The sequence below is a fragment of the Electrophorus electricus genome, chromosome 6 (assembly GCF_013358815.1).
Source record: "Electrophorus electricus isolate fEleEle1 chromosome 6, fEleEle1.pri, whole genome shotgun sequence".
In the NCBI taxonomy this organism is placed as follows: Eukaryota; Metazoa; Chordata; class Actinopteri; order Gymnotiformes; family Gymnotidae; genus Electrophorus; species Electrophorus electricus.
This window is the reverse complement of record NC_049540.1, coordinates 9,310,382-9,324,456: the sequence shown is the minus strand read 5'-3', so window position 1 is coordinate 9,324,456 and position 14,075 is coordinate 9,310,382. Positions and strand designations below refer to the sequence as shown.

At 43.1% G+C, this 14,075-nt stretch overlaps 2 protein-coding genes across 4 annotated transcripts in view; both read left to right on the top strand.

The window, feature by feature from the left end:
* Positions 1-3,894: 3,894 nt before the first annotated feature.
* ak1 (adenylate kinase 1) lies at positions 3,895-10,753 on the top strand. 2 transcript variants are annotated; one of them, XM_027026006.2, is made up of 7 exons: positions 3,895-4,037; positions 7,602-7,634; positions 8,626-8,661; positions 8,951-9,114; positions 9,318-9,434; positions 9,955-10,146; positions 10,669-10,753. In XM_027026006.2, exons 2-7 carry the CDS (start codon positions 7,628-7,630, stop codon positions 10,735-10,737), a joined length of 585 nt encoding a protein of 194 aa, XP_026881807.2. In that variant the 5' UTR covers positions 3,895-4,037; positions 7,602-7,627; the 3' UTR covers positions 10,738-10,753. The 2 variants fall into 2 exon arrangements, with proteins under 2 accessions (XP_026881807.2, XP_026881816.2); XM_027026015.2 differs by lacking the exon at positions 3,895-4,037 and adding an exon at positions 6,726-6,876.
* Positions 10,754-11,883: 1,130 nt separating this feature from the next.
* Positions 11,884-14,075, top strand: part of eng (endoglin) — a 34,682-nt gene continuing 32,490 nt past the window's right edge. For both annotated transcript variants that reach the window (XR_003411720.2, XM_027025838.2), the window contains exon 1: positions 11,884-12,394. The gene's annotated coding sequence lies outside the window, so the exon portion shown is untranslated. The remainder of the gene's footprint in view (positions 12,395-14,075) is intronic.

The window sequence follows — 14,075 nt, the reverse complement described above, 5'->3', positions numbered from 1 at the left end:
AGAGAGAGAGAGAGAGAGAGAGAGAGAGAGAGAGAGAGAGAGAGAGAGAGAGAGAGAGAGAGAGAGAGAGAGAGAGAGAGAGAGAAGGGTAATGCTGCCAGTGCTGGGGCAGAGATGTTCACAGCTATGAAAGGATTTCTGGATCAGCCGGCCCTACCCCCTTAAGTTGAGAAGAACTGTGTAAGCTGTAAAGCATGCTTCATCAAGGGAAGCACATAGCCAACTATGAGCGTGCGATCGTGCTAAAAATGACAATGAAAACATCTCTGCTTTCAGAGTGTCACTACGCAACTGGGTACAGTATTTTTAAAATTTATCTGCCACAAATGACCAGCAGTGACTGCTCGTACGTTACGACTGCTCATGCTATGCGAGTTTATAGGCGGGCAGTTCATCGTGCACTCAAGCGAGTCAGCGTTGTAGTGAGGACTAGCTAACTCCACATTTGTGAAGGGTCACAAGCCTCTCCGAGACACATCAAAGGTGAGGTTCCACATGTCTGATTAGGGGGAGCCACCGGACTCTTGCACTCGTCTTGAACACTGTCTTAATCCACGTCATGGAGTTTGATTGTAGTGTTCAGCATTAGGCTTTTGAGACCTCCGCGAGTGTATGTGAACGACGCTGGCGAAGGTGCGGTGGGATCTGGATAACAGTGTTATTATGGATCCGGTGGCGTGTTCAGTTTCTGTTACGTAGCTACCTACCAATTCTGTTAGCTTTTACTGAAAACGGCAGTTCCAGCGCTGCGTTGTTTATTGTACAGGGCATTGTTTGCCTGATGTCAGGACAGTTTTCTTCTCCCCACATTCTTCCTTTGTCTTTTCTTTAAACATCATATTCGTGTCAAGTTTAAGATATATATTTATTGCAGTGGCTGAGAAAAGAGTAACATAGTAATTACTGTGAAGAATCAATTGACAGTTTCAAGAAAGACATTAATTATGAGACATAAGAGCACATAAATATCATAAGCATGCTAATTTTATAGAAGCCGCCGAAAGACGGCCTCCACTTTAAATGCATCAGTGTTGTTTCTAAAGTGATTACTTTCATAGAAATGTTAAATACACTGGCGCAGGTGAGCAGTATTGATGTGTGTACCTATAGAAAGAAAATCTGCACATATGAATCTGTACAAAAGTGGAAAAAGTAAGAGCAAGTAGTGTATGTGCTATCTGATCCATGATCAGTATTGTGCTTTAGCCTATTGTAAGTTTATATCAAGGGGCACTGTGATAGTGCAGTGCCACCTGGTGGTTATGAGTGTCAACGTAAGCTGCCGTTTTTTATGGCGTCAATTGTGGAGCCAGGAAGAGATATTTCAGTGCTCCAAAACTGACTTATAAGCGCTTTACAATTCTATAAATGTAGACAGCCGCTGTATTAATGTAGTGATTCTTTTGGGTTGTTTTTGTAGGCCTATTCTGATTTTCTTTTCATGAAATGCTGTTAGTGCCTAGTGTCAGTATGGACAGTCATCTCTTAGCTGCCCTAACGGCCCGTAACAGGAAAATGACGAGACATCATACGTTAGTTTTGCATAATTGCATAACTTTAAAGAATCAGTAACCAAAGTATAACGGTATGGCAGTACAAATATGAGGCACATTGGGATGAGATGGGTACAGAATACAAAATAAGAGTCTCCTTATTGTGCTTTTCGACTGGCTCAAATACAAAATGTAATTATTTCTAACTCAAACCTTTCAGGTATGAATGATTTCACTAACCAATTTTACTAATTGATGCTGTAACTTGATCTGGTATGCTTTTAAGGAACACTGCCATAAATGTTCCCTTTTTGTATTTATTTTCATGTTTGTTGACCTGCAGGTCCACATGCTTTTAATAAAATGCTGATGAAAACACCATCAGCCATGTGTCCAGTTCTTACGCCAGGTGAAATCACAAAAGCTGTTTAGTATAAAATTATTCTGGAGTATAATACCTTAATACAATCTTCAGTCCAGCATGATACATTGAAATAATTATGATAATTAGACTTTAGACCCTCCCCTTCCCCTGAATGGGAACTTAGACCATGCACTCCTGGCCTGTTGGTATGGCTCAGAGCCGTGCTGTGCTGATGTGTTGAAGTCACACTGAACGTGAGATCTGGGCAAGAGTTCAGGGGATTAGTGCAACGTGTCTCGGTGTATATCTGAATTTACCCCGCTGTAGAGGGAAGGAGTTCCAGCCCCATGTCCAGCACACATGCAGACGCTCCTGGATCAATGCTCACTTTATCATCAGACTTAAATTGGAGTATTTATTTTTTGTTGTTTGTTGTGTTTTAAAAATCCCTGTTATCTGCTACTTGAATAGTCTGCAATTTTATGTTAAAACAAAGCTTAAGCCTTTTTTTTTTTTGTTTCATTTGACATATTTCTGAGAAAGTCCTGATAGTAGAATAATGTATAGTGGGACAAAATTACACATTGTAACCCCACCTGTGCACGATTAATTGTGTTATAATTTAACCGTGTTTGGAAGGCTCTGGTTCAACCTATGATTCCTTTTCTTTATTTTTGCCATAATGAGACAGATTCACAAATACATTTAAAATAAACCAGAAATGAAAATAAAAAAGGCCAAAAGAGAAACTGGTGGAACGCTGGAACTTTGACCCTCTTACAAGTGAAGGATTGCATGTTTATATCACCTGGAACAGACACTCGTCTCTGTTGCAGTACCTGCTGCTACTTTACATGTACAGCATTTGGCAGTTGCGCTTGACCAGAGCATCTTACAGAAGTACTTACATATCCTCACGTCACGATAGGTCAGTGTTAAGAATACCACCAAGGCAAAGTCCTGGCCAGAGTGGAAAGAAGGCAGTAAACAAGTAGAGGAAAAATATAAATAAATAAACTGCATGTTTAAGTCCTTGGTGACTCCATGAAGATGTGAGACTTCAGTCTTTATTTGAAGACAGACAGTGGAAGTTCATTCCACAATGAGTGCCTGGACAGAGAATTTCAACACTTGTGTCTTGAGGGATGGTGGTTCGAGGTCGAGCAGTACTAGAGACTTGAAGGCAGTGTGGTGTAGAATGGAGCTTGATTAGTGCCTTTAGGTATGTGGGAGCAGGCCCAGTTATGGTGTTGTAGGTGAGAATCAATGTTTTAAATCTGATACGAGTAGCTACATAGAGCCAGTGGAGGAAACGCAGCAGAGGGAGACATGGGAGAACTTTGGGAGGTTGAAAACAAGCCGTGCAGCTGCATTCTGCATGAGTTGCAGGGGTCTGATCGCACAAGAGGAAGGCTTGCCTGGACCAAATTGCAGAAGTCCAGTCTGACTGAACAAGCAACTGAATGGCTTCCTCTTTTAGCTGCCTTGTAGACTGTAGAAAGGCTAGCGGCTGCTCTGAACTGCGTTGCAGGCTGTAAAGAGGCAAGCGGGTGGACTGGTCTACCTTGCAGGCTTGAAAGAGGAAAATGGCTGCTCTGGTCTGCCTTGCAGGGTTTAGAGAGGCTAGTGGCTGATCTGGTCTGGTCTGCCTTGCAGGGTTTAGAGAGGCTACCAGCTGGTCTGCAATAACTGATAATCCTCCATGAAACAAATGTGCTCTATACGGCTGGAATCTAATATATCTCGCATCTGTCCACTTCCTTTCCACAACTTCCTCTGCTTCCTCCTCCTGTCAGCTCAGCCTGTGTCTCGGATGCACACATTACAGTGCCATGTTCACACTCTCTTATTTACATGTTTTTCTCTCTCTCTCTCTCGCTCTCCCTCCCTCCCTCCCTCCCTTCGGCCGCTGAGCTCCTCTGCCTTTACTAATCGTAACGGATTCCTTCACCCCCTCCCATTCTCCTCCTCTTCCTCCTCCTCCTGCTTCCCAGCATGCATCGCGAGAGGCTGAGCCATCAGAGCTCTATATAAAGGCATGTGGGGGAGAGGGAGGGGTGCCGTGCAGCAGGGTCACTCAGACCGAGAGGATCCGGGACAGGGAGACAGGACAGCCATTCACTGGACAGCCATTCCCAGCCAGACGCTACAGTTCCAGCTACTCTGAGAGACACAGAGAGGTCAGTACTGGGGACGCCAGGACAGATGACATTAGCTCTGGCTGGAAATTTGACTGGGCTCATCTAGTGTAGCATGAAAGAGTTGGGGGGGCTGGCTCAAAGCCATAGGTCTATTTTAGGATGTGAGTTCTTGCAGGGCAGTTGGTTTGGTTGGTCAATAACTGGGCAGAAAGTGAATGGGAGACACACAGAAGCAGGCTGAGAGAAGCTCCTGCATCCTGTAGAGTGCGTGAGAACAGGGGACACAGAGACAGACGCACCATGCTCTGTTGTGACAGCTTTGGTTTGCAGTGTCACGTGGACATGCGTGCTGAATGAAAGACTAGTGTGCACGAGAAGGGATGAATAGGAAAGGGAGCAGGAACCCATTCGATGCAGCTAACATTTTTATCACCCATTCTGTGTGGACAGCGCGGGGGCACTGTGGCCATGGAAACATCTTGTGTAATTCCTCGCGTTTCACACACCCGTGCTTTGGGGGTTAGGGGTGTGTTACTGGTCCTCCAGAGACCCCTCCGGTTGAGCTGTGAGCACATGAACGCAGTCCATGAGCTGCTCGGAGCTGAGCTCTGAAAACACACGGCTCCGTGTTGCCCACTCTCCTCTGCTGACGTCAGACGGAGCTCTCCCGCTTCCTTAAAGAGCACACCGCCTCTTTGGAAGGGGGAGAGGACACCATTGCCATGGCAACAGATTACCACCACATGCACAGCTGTTCACGTGGCATCCTGCACGCTCGGCTGCTACCACCGGTGCAGGATGAAGAGGTGGGAAGCAGGTGCTCCCCTCCACTCCCCTGGTGACGATGGTATCTGAGAATAGTTGCAGGAGAAGGGAAGCTTTTTTTAGCCAGACTACATGACTGATGGTGCAGCAGAGGCCAGGGGGGTGGGGGGAGGGATATCGCCTTTTCCACAGTCCTCTGACATTTGCGGACTAGGCTTTGGATGCGTTCACATGCACACTGACCACTGCCAGGTTTATTCTCCATTGATGTTCTGGTGGCCAAATGCTATCGGTCGTTTATGAGCGCAGAGCCGTTCAGCTTCCGCAGCGGAAGAGCAGTGTCTGAACTGAACTGGTATCAGCTCGGCAGCAGCCATGCCGTGCCACGGCTGCCGCCAAATGCCATCTGACCATGACTCACAAGAGGCACGGCCTACGATACGCAGTCTTAAGACAATATTTACCCCTGTTGTGTAATACTACTGGGCGCAGTGGGAAACTGAATCTGTAAGAGGCAGGGTCAGAGACCTCATTAAGTGCTGACAGAGTTGAAGTCAGATTTAGAAGCTCTTTTAATAGAAAACATTAGAGATTCTGCTGTGGCTGTGCTCATGTTGCAGGGTCCTGAAGATCAACAGGCTGAAGAGCATGCATGCAAGACCGGCATGTTTCAGCAAAAAAAATGCTGTGACATCTGACCAGAGACTTTCAAATAAAATACAAACACTATATGGATTACCTCTGTGCATCTGTACTGATAAGACACATAAACTCACAGAAATGCTGATCAATGATTACACATCATACAGCTGAAACATTCCTGGCACATCGATAAGCAAAATGTGTTTGGAGCAAAGAATAAAGACCATGAAATCTTCCGTAATTTGGCCAACTTTCTCCTGTCCGGGTATGTAAGTGCTTAGCAACCCTGGACACTTCACGCTGGGTGGTGGCTCCAGGCCCCATAGCAGGACTGCCTGTTGTGCCAAAGAGGCCGACAGGGGAGCCACCATACTTGGCCAGACGGGATGTCCCAAAGCAGGTGTTGCTGATTCAGGCATTTGGGTGACATTTATGAAGCACAGAGAATGACCCCACAGGCGCATTAACCTGCCATGGCGATGAGAAGAGGGAGAAGTGAGAATTGCAAATGCATATTTCCCCCGATCGAGATATTTACAGTGATCGGAGTGCAGGTTGTCAGTAGGAATCCTAACTTTACCCTTTGCAGAATGGGTAGCTATTCATGTGAGGGTGTCTTTTTTGTCACAGAAACAATCCAAGAATTCCCCATGAACCCTTTCAGGCCCATTGGTGCGGTTAGAATAGAGGGTAAAAAAACCTGGCTTATTCTAAATCCAATACACACTCTTCTATACACACCCACCCTTTAACTTAAGACAAGTGGCCTTGGTTGTATGGACAATGGAAAAGTGCAGATACAGTCTAGAAGAATGGCTGCCACTGTACAAACACAATTGCAGCCAGGGAACCTGGTAAGGTTCCAGTGAGAGGATTTGCCAGTGGCCAAGCTTTTACAAACACATGCATACATGTGCATGCACACGACTTCTTAATACTGAGTTAAACTGTGCCTAAGATAGAGAAAGAGCATTTCCAGAAAGTTACTTCACATGAGTTTCTCTCTCTCTCTCTCACACTCACACAAAACCACACTATATGTGAACCCTGGCAGCAACACCAGAACCCTCGACTTTAACAGCTATTCCAAATTCTCGAAAGCTTTATTATAGAAGTGTTATAGGAAATTCATTGCGCTGTGAAAAGACCAGGAGCTTACGTCTTTTCTACTTGATAACCAGTGCTGATATGCTATAGCTTGCTAGCTCATTGTTCATAACTGGTTTAACCTCTTGGGTCAGCAGTCACGCCTCTCGACCTCAACGTTTGCATAAACTCTAAGATATGAACAGTGCACCTTCGTGCCTGTCACATGACGAAGCTTTCATGTAAGACAGAAGCGACGGGATCTGTTTACGCTTGCCATCTTGACGCACCCATCAACTTTGCCAAGAACAGGAGCAGGGGTAAAAAAATACAGGAAGCCATAACATTTTACATTCTGAAGACTGGAGCGGATTTCATTTATGCGGTAAATGTTAACAAACTGGCTAACTAATTATTTATTTTGTGCGAATTTGCTGGTCTCGCCTAACGCCAGGGGTTCTGTGAGAGAGAATAACTAATTTATTTATTTATTTATTGGGGGGGGTTCTTTAGTTCTTGGTATGAACTGGTTTCGTTGTTTCATTAAGTGCTCAAACCAGAATACATATAACCAGACCAGAGTCAGCGTCTGCGATACAAAAATAAATAAAACAATATTGTAATATTTTTCATCGAACCTTCAAATGTCGCGATGATCAAATACAGGTATTTCTGCTCCAAACTTGAAGCATTAGCTCTGAGGCGAAACAATGGGGCTGCGTTTGGAAGCTTTTAAAGGCTTCGCTTCTTTCTCAGACTGCAGACAGCGCTTCTAAGCATTGCGTGTGAATGTGTGAGGTTCCTGCACCGCGGCTAGTGCTCGCTGAGCGGAAAGCGCGTGGGGAGGCGTGGCGCGGCGTGGAACTAGGCTGCCTCGTATTTGGCAGAACTGTCAACTGCAAAGGGCCGGTTTGGTACAATGCATAAGAAAACACAAGTAAAATGTAAAAAAACCCCAAATACAAACAAACGAAAACATGGAAGACGTCAGAATTATAGATTTTTTAAAGCTGTGTCAGAGGTAAAATCTATTTTCAACGGTACAGTCTGTCACGGATCCACGATCGCATTCATTGCCTAATGTTTTGACTCCAACTATTGTTTTCTCAGGAAAATCCGTAACGTAACAGATCATCATGGCAGGTAACAACACATTTTCTATTCGAATGGCATAATAAATTACCACTGGATTACTGCATGTCACTTAATTACAACTTGCATGAAAATTGATCATTTACTTGGCATTATTGATTTACTGAGATGTGTGTGAGAAATCGCTCAACGTATTGTGAGAAATCGCTCTTTTAAAAAATTTTCTCGCTTAGTTTTTACATCAATGAACAACATGAATTCAGAATTATACCCAGCAGATTTCTATTTTATGTTCTCTGGTGACCTCATGTGGTCAAACAGCATATTACAACAATAAAAACCTGAAATAACGTTACCACGCTAAGAAATATTTTTAAATCATTTTTACAGGTAGCTAAAGTAATTAGATAACTTGATTAGTTAGTTAATTCGACAACTTCGTCTAAATTATATTTCGACTATTTATTTATATGCATAATCAAACCTTTACAAACACACTAAATAATTATTCTTTTAAAATGCAATGGTATGTATTATTAAAATTTGTGACCTGAAATTTAAATATAAAAATAAATATGAGAAGGCTAACAGCGGGAGAGAACGGCTCGCCTGCTCCAGACGCCTTGCTTTTGTTCCGAGCTCTTATAAATTGGTATGCTAAGTTTGAGCCATCCGGAGGTGGTTAGCAACTGTTCCCATAACAACGTCTCACGCGCGTAGAAATTTAATAAAAGTTCCAAAGTGAAGGTGCGCTAGCCAGCTACTGATTTCTTCAAGGATATGGGTGTGTGTTTAACAAGGGTCCACTCAAGAAATCCTAACGGTAAACTCAGAATTCACATATAGACAGAAAATGTCACAATAAAACAGCACCAGAGTTCTAAAGTGTGAAAGGTTTTGCTACATTGATAGATAGGTATAACAAGTCTAAAACGTAGCTAGCTAACAATACATTTTATGAAGAAGGCAGGTTTTTTTTTTTTTTTTGTCAACCATAACTCCGCCCACCAAAAATGTAACAAAAACTGCTGATCTCTTTCAGATAAGATTAAAGACGCCAAGATCATCTTTGTTGTGGGTGAGTTTTAAAGAAGCTAACGTGCTATATTTGCAGTAACTTTTTCACTGGCTATTTTGGTAGAACTGATGGAAATTTGGTGGAAAGTTAGTGATCTTATCTAACCCAACTTTGCATTATTCATGGTCTAGTCAGATCTACAAGCTATTTGTCCCACTCCAGTAATTGTTTGAAATTGAACTCTGTAGGAAAAGCAATACTGTTAGCCAAAAACCTCAATGAACAAATACTACAGGTATCCTATGGTAACAATTAACGTTACCATAATGTCCATAATGTCCCCCTTCAGGTGGTCCCGGCTCTGGTAAAGGTACCCAGTGTGAGAAGTTGGTAGCCAAGTATGGCTTCACACACCTGTCTTCAGGAGACCTGCTCCGTGCCGAAGTGGCCTCTGGCTCAAAGAGAGGGAAGCAGCTCCAGGCCATCATGCAGAAGGGCGAGCTGGTGCCTTTGGTGAGAGATGTCCTCTGTGCTCTGGTTTCGTGCCTCCAAGGCCTTCAAGATGATTGAAAGAATTTCCTGCATTGTCCCCTTACACGGATCACCAAGAATAATACCCTTGAATACTCTGATGATATAGCTATCTTAACAGTGGTTTTCCTGTTTTAACACAACTGTCAGCTGATATCTTGGGTGTTGGCGATATCTCCTTCCAGGACACTGTTCTGGACATGATCAAGGATGCAATGATTGCCAAGGTCAACGTCTCGAAGGGCTTCCTCATTGATGGTTACCCCCGTGAGGTCAAGCAGGGCGAGGAGTTTGAGAAGAAGGTGTGTGTGTGTGTGTGTGTGTTGGACCTGAGGGGGATTACCTCATATGTTCCATCTTTTAGTTTGACACAGTCTTATCTTTGCTGGTCCCATCTTCAATATACATATATATGATGCATACCCATTTATTATACTCAACTTATATGATGAAACATTCTTTGAGATGAACCCCTCTTTATGATGTACCCCTTTATGATGAACCCATCTTAGAGATTAATCCCTTTATGATGCATCCCATTTAAAACACCCCCCTCTTAACGTGACGTCTCCCTTTATGATGTACCCCTCTTTATGGTAAAGCCTTCTTTAAGGTAACCGCCCCGACTTTTATGACTTTTTGTTAGGCTCTCAGTGAACTTGTTTATACCATATATTCCTATATTAGTATGCTTATACCTACTGTGGACAAAGAAATGCCCCGTACAAACAATGTTCAGTTCTACATGGGTGTGAATTGATACAGCCAATATTCCATTAGAAAAGCAACAGCTGTTGCCCTGACGCCTGCTGTGTTGTTTAGATCGGAGCCCCCGCCCTGCTTCTCTACATTGACGCCAAGGCTGAGACCATGGTGAAGAGACTGCTCAAGCGCGGTGAGACCAGCGGCCGCACCGACGACAACGAGGAGACCATCAAGAAGCGCCTGGACCTGTACTACAAGGCCACGGAGCCAGTCATCGCCTTCTACGAAGGCCGTGGCATCGTCAGGAAGGTGAGCTAGCAGTCTGGATGCCCAGACTCCAGCTGTAGTAGTTAGGTGTTCATTTCAAGGCAGGTTTACCCTGCTGGTCCTGCTGAACCACACTGCAGAGATTAGTTCTAACCTTACACACATGAATCAGTTTAACCAAGGCTATAAGTGGCATCTAAATATGAGAGCCATATGTGTTGGAACTAAACTCTGCAGAGCTGTACATTTGTAGGACTAAAATTGGGTGTTAAGGTGTGCTATTTGGTAACTACTGTAAACTATTTTGGTAACTACTGTAAATTTATTCCGAAAATACGTTGAAACTAATATGACAGCTATGTACAAGACTGTAAGGGGTTGTAATAACTAGCTGGCCACATTGACCTCAATGACTCTGATGTAAATACCTGTTTTATATAACATTAATTAACTACTAAGAGATTAGAAAGTCTTGGGCCATTGTGTGGATTGACTGTCTGGACATGAATACCCCTGCCTGGAGTGATTTGGTGGTTTTTTGTTTTGTTTTTTTTTCTCCTTCAGATTGACTCTGAACCTCCTGCAGATGATGTATTCGTGCAAGTCTCTCAGGCTATTGACAGCCTCAAGTAAAGAGAACATGACTGGACTGATTTTTGTTTGGCTCTTCATTTCCATCTTAAACACCTGAAGGCAACGGCCAAAAACAGCAGCAACAATAACAAATCCTTCACAAAACAAAAACAACAACGAAAAAAAAACCCCAACCCTGCAGCCACATGCACTGCCTGACAAGGTTTAACTTATTTAATATTTAATGCTCTTGCCACTGGAAGCAGCATGGCCAGACTCACCTCCAAGTGCGATTTATATTCCCTGCACTTTGCTGTGGTTTCTACCTCATGTAGAGTCGTCAGGAGCCTCTGTTATGTTTCGCCTTCTGCTGTGTGGTTTGTTCCTGACAGGTGAGACCGTATGTTCACACCGTGTCCATAGTCATTTATTGTCAATCCACCCTTTTACTTAAACATATCTCTGCTCTAAATCTGCTAGTCTCAGAACCACATACCCTAAAACCATTTTTTTTTTTTACATTCCTATAAATACAGTATTCACATCAAACATGTATTACATCTGTGGTGGCATGGTCTGTGAAAGGTGATGTTGCACTATGCGGCCATTACAGTGTAGGTGTTGATCCGCGAAACCTTTTGTGTGGAAGCGAGGAAATTTGGATATCCGCATTTTGCATTGTGTGGAATAAAACACGGACATCGTACAGTTTTAGCTGGCCTCTGGAAGAAGTAGATTAATCTTTATTGGGGAAATGCATGAATGATGAGCCCCAGGAGCTTACACTGTAAGTACCTGAAATAGTGATGTCATAATGAGAAAATGGTTTCACAATTCCTGGGTTATTGGATGTAATACATCTACATAAAATGCATGTGCAAGCTATATGATGATGACCTAATTGTGTAGTTGGTTAATGTTTAAGAGGAGATAAATGTGTTCTGCTTCTTCCATGAAGCTGTGGCATGTATGAAAGAGTCACTGAAAAATTTATAGCTTTGAAAATGGACAATAAACTTATTTGTAGATTCTTAGTAAAGTAGAGAGTAGAGAATGAACTGTGGAATAAAACTCTTTACTGCACTCTAGTGGAGGGAAGGGTTCAAGACATGATGTTTGACACCAGGGAGGTAAAAAACAAAACAAAAAGGACTCCCTCCCCATTCCTAACAGAATCCAGAACATCAGTGACATTCCAGGTTGTTGGACTAAACAATGTAGTCAGGCTTTCTTTTCCTTTTTGATACCTCCTAGTGCTGTTTACCAGATAGATGAAACAGATAGAAAGGAACAACAACCTCAAAACCCCCCATAACATCAAAGTCACATAGGCGTTGAATTTACAAGGTTCCGTCATCGTGCAGTCAAACAGCAGATGCTACTCAGAAGCATCCAAAGACCAGGATGCAAGTGTTTACTACCGAACTTCAAAATGCTGTCTCGGAGGATGTGAAGCCAGACACGAGCAACAGCAGAGCTCGCGTGTTATTGGAAAGGCCCTCTTGAACTCATCACAGGTCTGCAGCCTTCCTGTGCCCTGCACTCCATTCCGGCGCTTCCTCCTGGGATGAAAAACACTTTCCAACAGGTATCCGGATTATCCTCCAAGGAGCCGTGACCTGTCTGAAGCCAACCTGCTCTGGGGAAAGGGAAGACGGAGTCGTTCTGCAAAGCAGATCAGATTGAGTCCTTCTGACTTGATTTGAAAAAGTTAGACGTAAGTACTCCGAAGGTCTTGCAGCAGCACGCTAGAGCACGCTAGAGTTATGTGTGGAATGTGACAACACCAGTAATATCCTACCTGGCAGAAGGGTTTCAAGCAAAGAGCAGAGTGGGGAGTTAGGGGCATAACAATAAACTAGGTCTTAAAACAGGGAAAAAATCTTTACATAAGGGAACAGTATGTAGACAGTGCAAAATGTGTAATTGAGAAGATGGGCTTCTTGGAACTCACTCAGTCCATTATGTTCAAGAGGAATGTAATATTGCGCATCATGATTTAACTGAGAGCAGATTCAAAAGACAACACATGGCAATACATTGTCATCATTTGGACAAATGCAGTGGCATGCGTGAGTCAAGCCACATTTCTGAACACTACAGAATTTTCTGCTCATGCACATAAGTAGTCAGAATTGCACTTAAGTTTTGGTCAGAGGTCCTTCATCAGCTGTGCAAGCAAAGTGCTTCTGAAGTCCTACAAAGCAATTTTGATTCCTCTTATGTAAGCTGAAATTTATATAAAAAAAAATCACTTTCGGAAATAGTTTGCTCTGCTAAAAATAACTTATTTTTCCTTTAATTCTGAAGGTGTTCCACAAAATTACCAGCAAGCCTTCTCTATGTTTTTTTCCAGTGTAAAGCTGAAATACAATAGACAACTCCTGTAGTAATACACGAGGATGTATCCTTTCATGCCAGGTATTTTAGAGGCTGTATTAATAAATTTACATGTAGCACATCTATAGTGGTGGCAGGCTACAGTACCACAGTTACTATTCAACTGATAATTTATCTCACTCTTGACAAGCATGTCCTTGATGTTTTTGTCTTGTCTATAGGACATTAGTGGACGAACAGTCTCTGCATCATCCTGGAGAATTCTGAAGTGTTTAAATATTAACATTACCCACTGATTTACTTGTAAAGGAAATGTTGTTGTCTTAACTGTAAATTGTTTATGGGTCAGTGCATCTGTTCTCTGAACAGGTAAAACACAAAAGGAAATCTACAGTTATGAAAATATCCACACATTTCCACACTTTTCTGGAGGAAGGCTTAATTCTCATTGCAAATGCACTTAAATCTTAACAGTTGTGAGGAGATTGAGTTTTGCAGGCCTGAGAATGTGACGAGTTTGTATTTCAAATGATTTAAACCAAAATTTTAACTGAAATTTTCGAAGCAGTCATCCTCCTACAAACTCATCTACATCTTATATTCCTGGATCCTTTCTGACAGTTAAAGCCTCTGCAGGAAAAATGTGCAGCACAGAGGCAGTGGGTCCACGTCTAACACCAAGCCAAATACCTCCTCCATACAAGCGCGTCTCTTTTGCTCGCGCTCTTGAGAGGCCCCGTGGAGAGCCATAAGGAAATACAGTGAGCAGGCGCGCGGGCACTTTGCCTTTGTTTGATGTGCTGATGGCATGGAACCAAACGGAGCCATGCAAGAGACCGCGTCAGCACACGAAGATAGACCGCGACCACCAACACCGTCAGTGGATCGCTTCCTGTTATTGAACCTTACTGACTTTACACTTTACCGCGCGCCAACGGGAAACTTCACGCTATCGTTTGTCTCTGTGCGTGTGTGTGTGTGTGTAAAACCAATAAAACATGCAGTACACGAGCATTTTGAAAAAAAATTCGGAAAATAATCATTTCAGGCTACTTAGT

Bases quoted from the DNA above. Each gene is read 5' to 3' on its own strand.
- ak1 (XM_027026006.2), top strand. The intron at 9,115-9,317 runs GTGAGAGATGTC...ATCTCCTTCCAG, and splicing joins AGGGCGAGCTGGTGCCTTTG to GACACTGTTCTGGACATGAT. The intron at 9,435-9,954 runs GTGTGTGTGTGT...TGTGTTGTTTAG, and splicing joins GCGAGGAGTTTGAGAAGAAG to ATCGGAGCCCCCGCCCTGCT.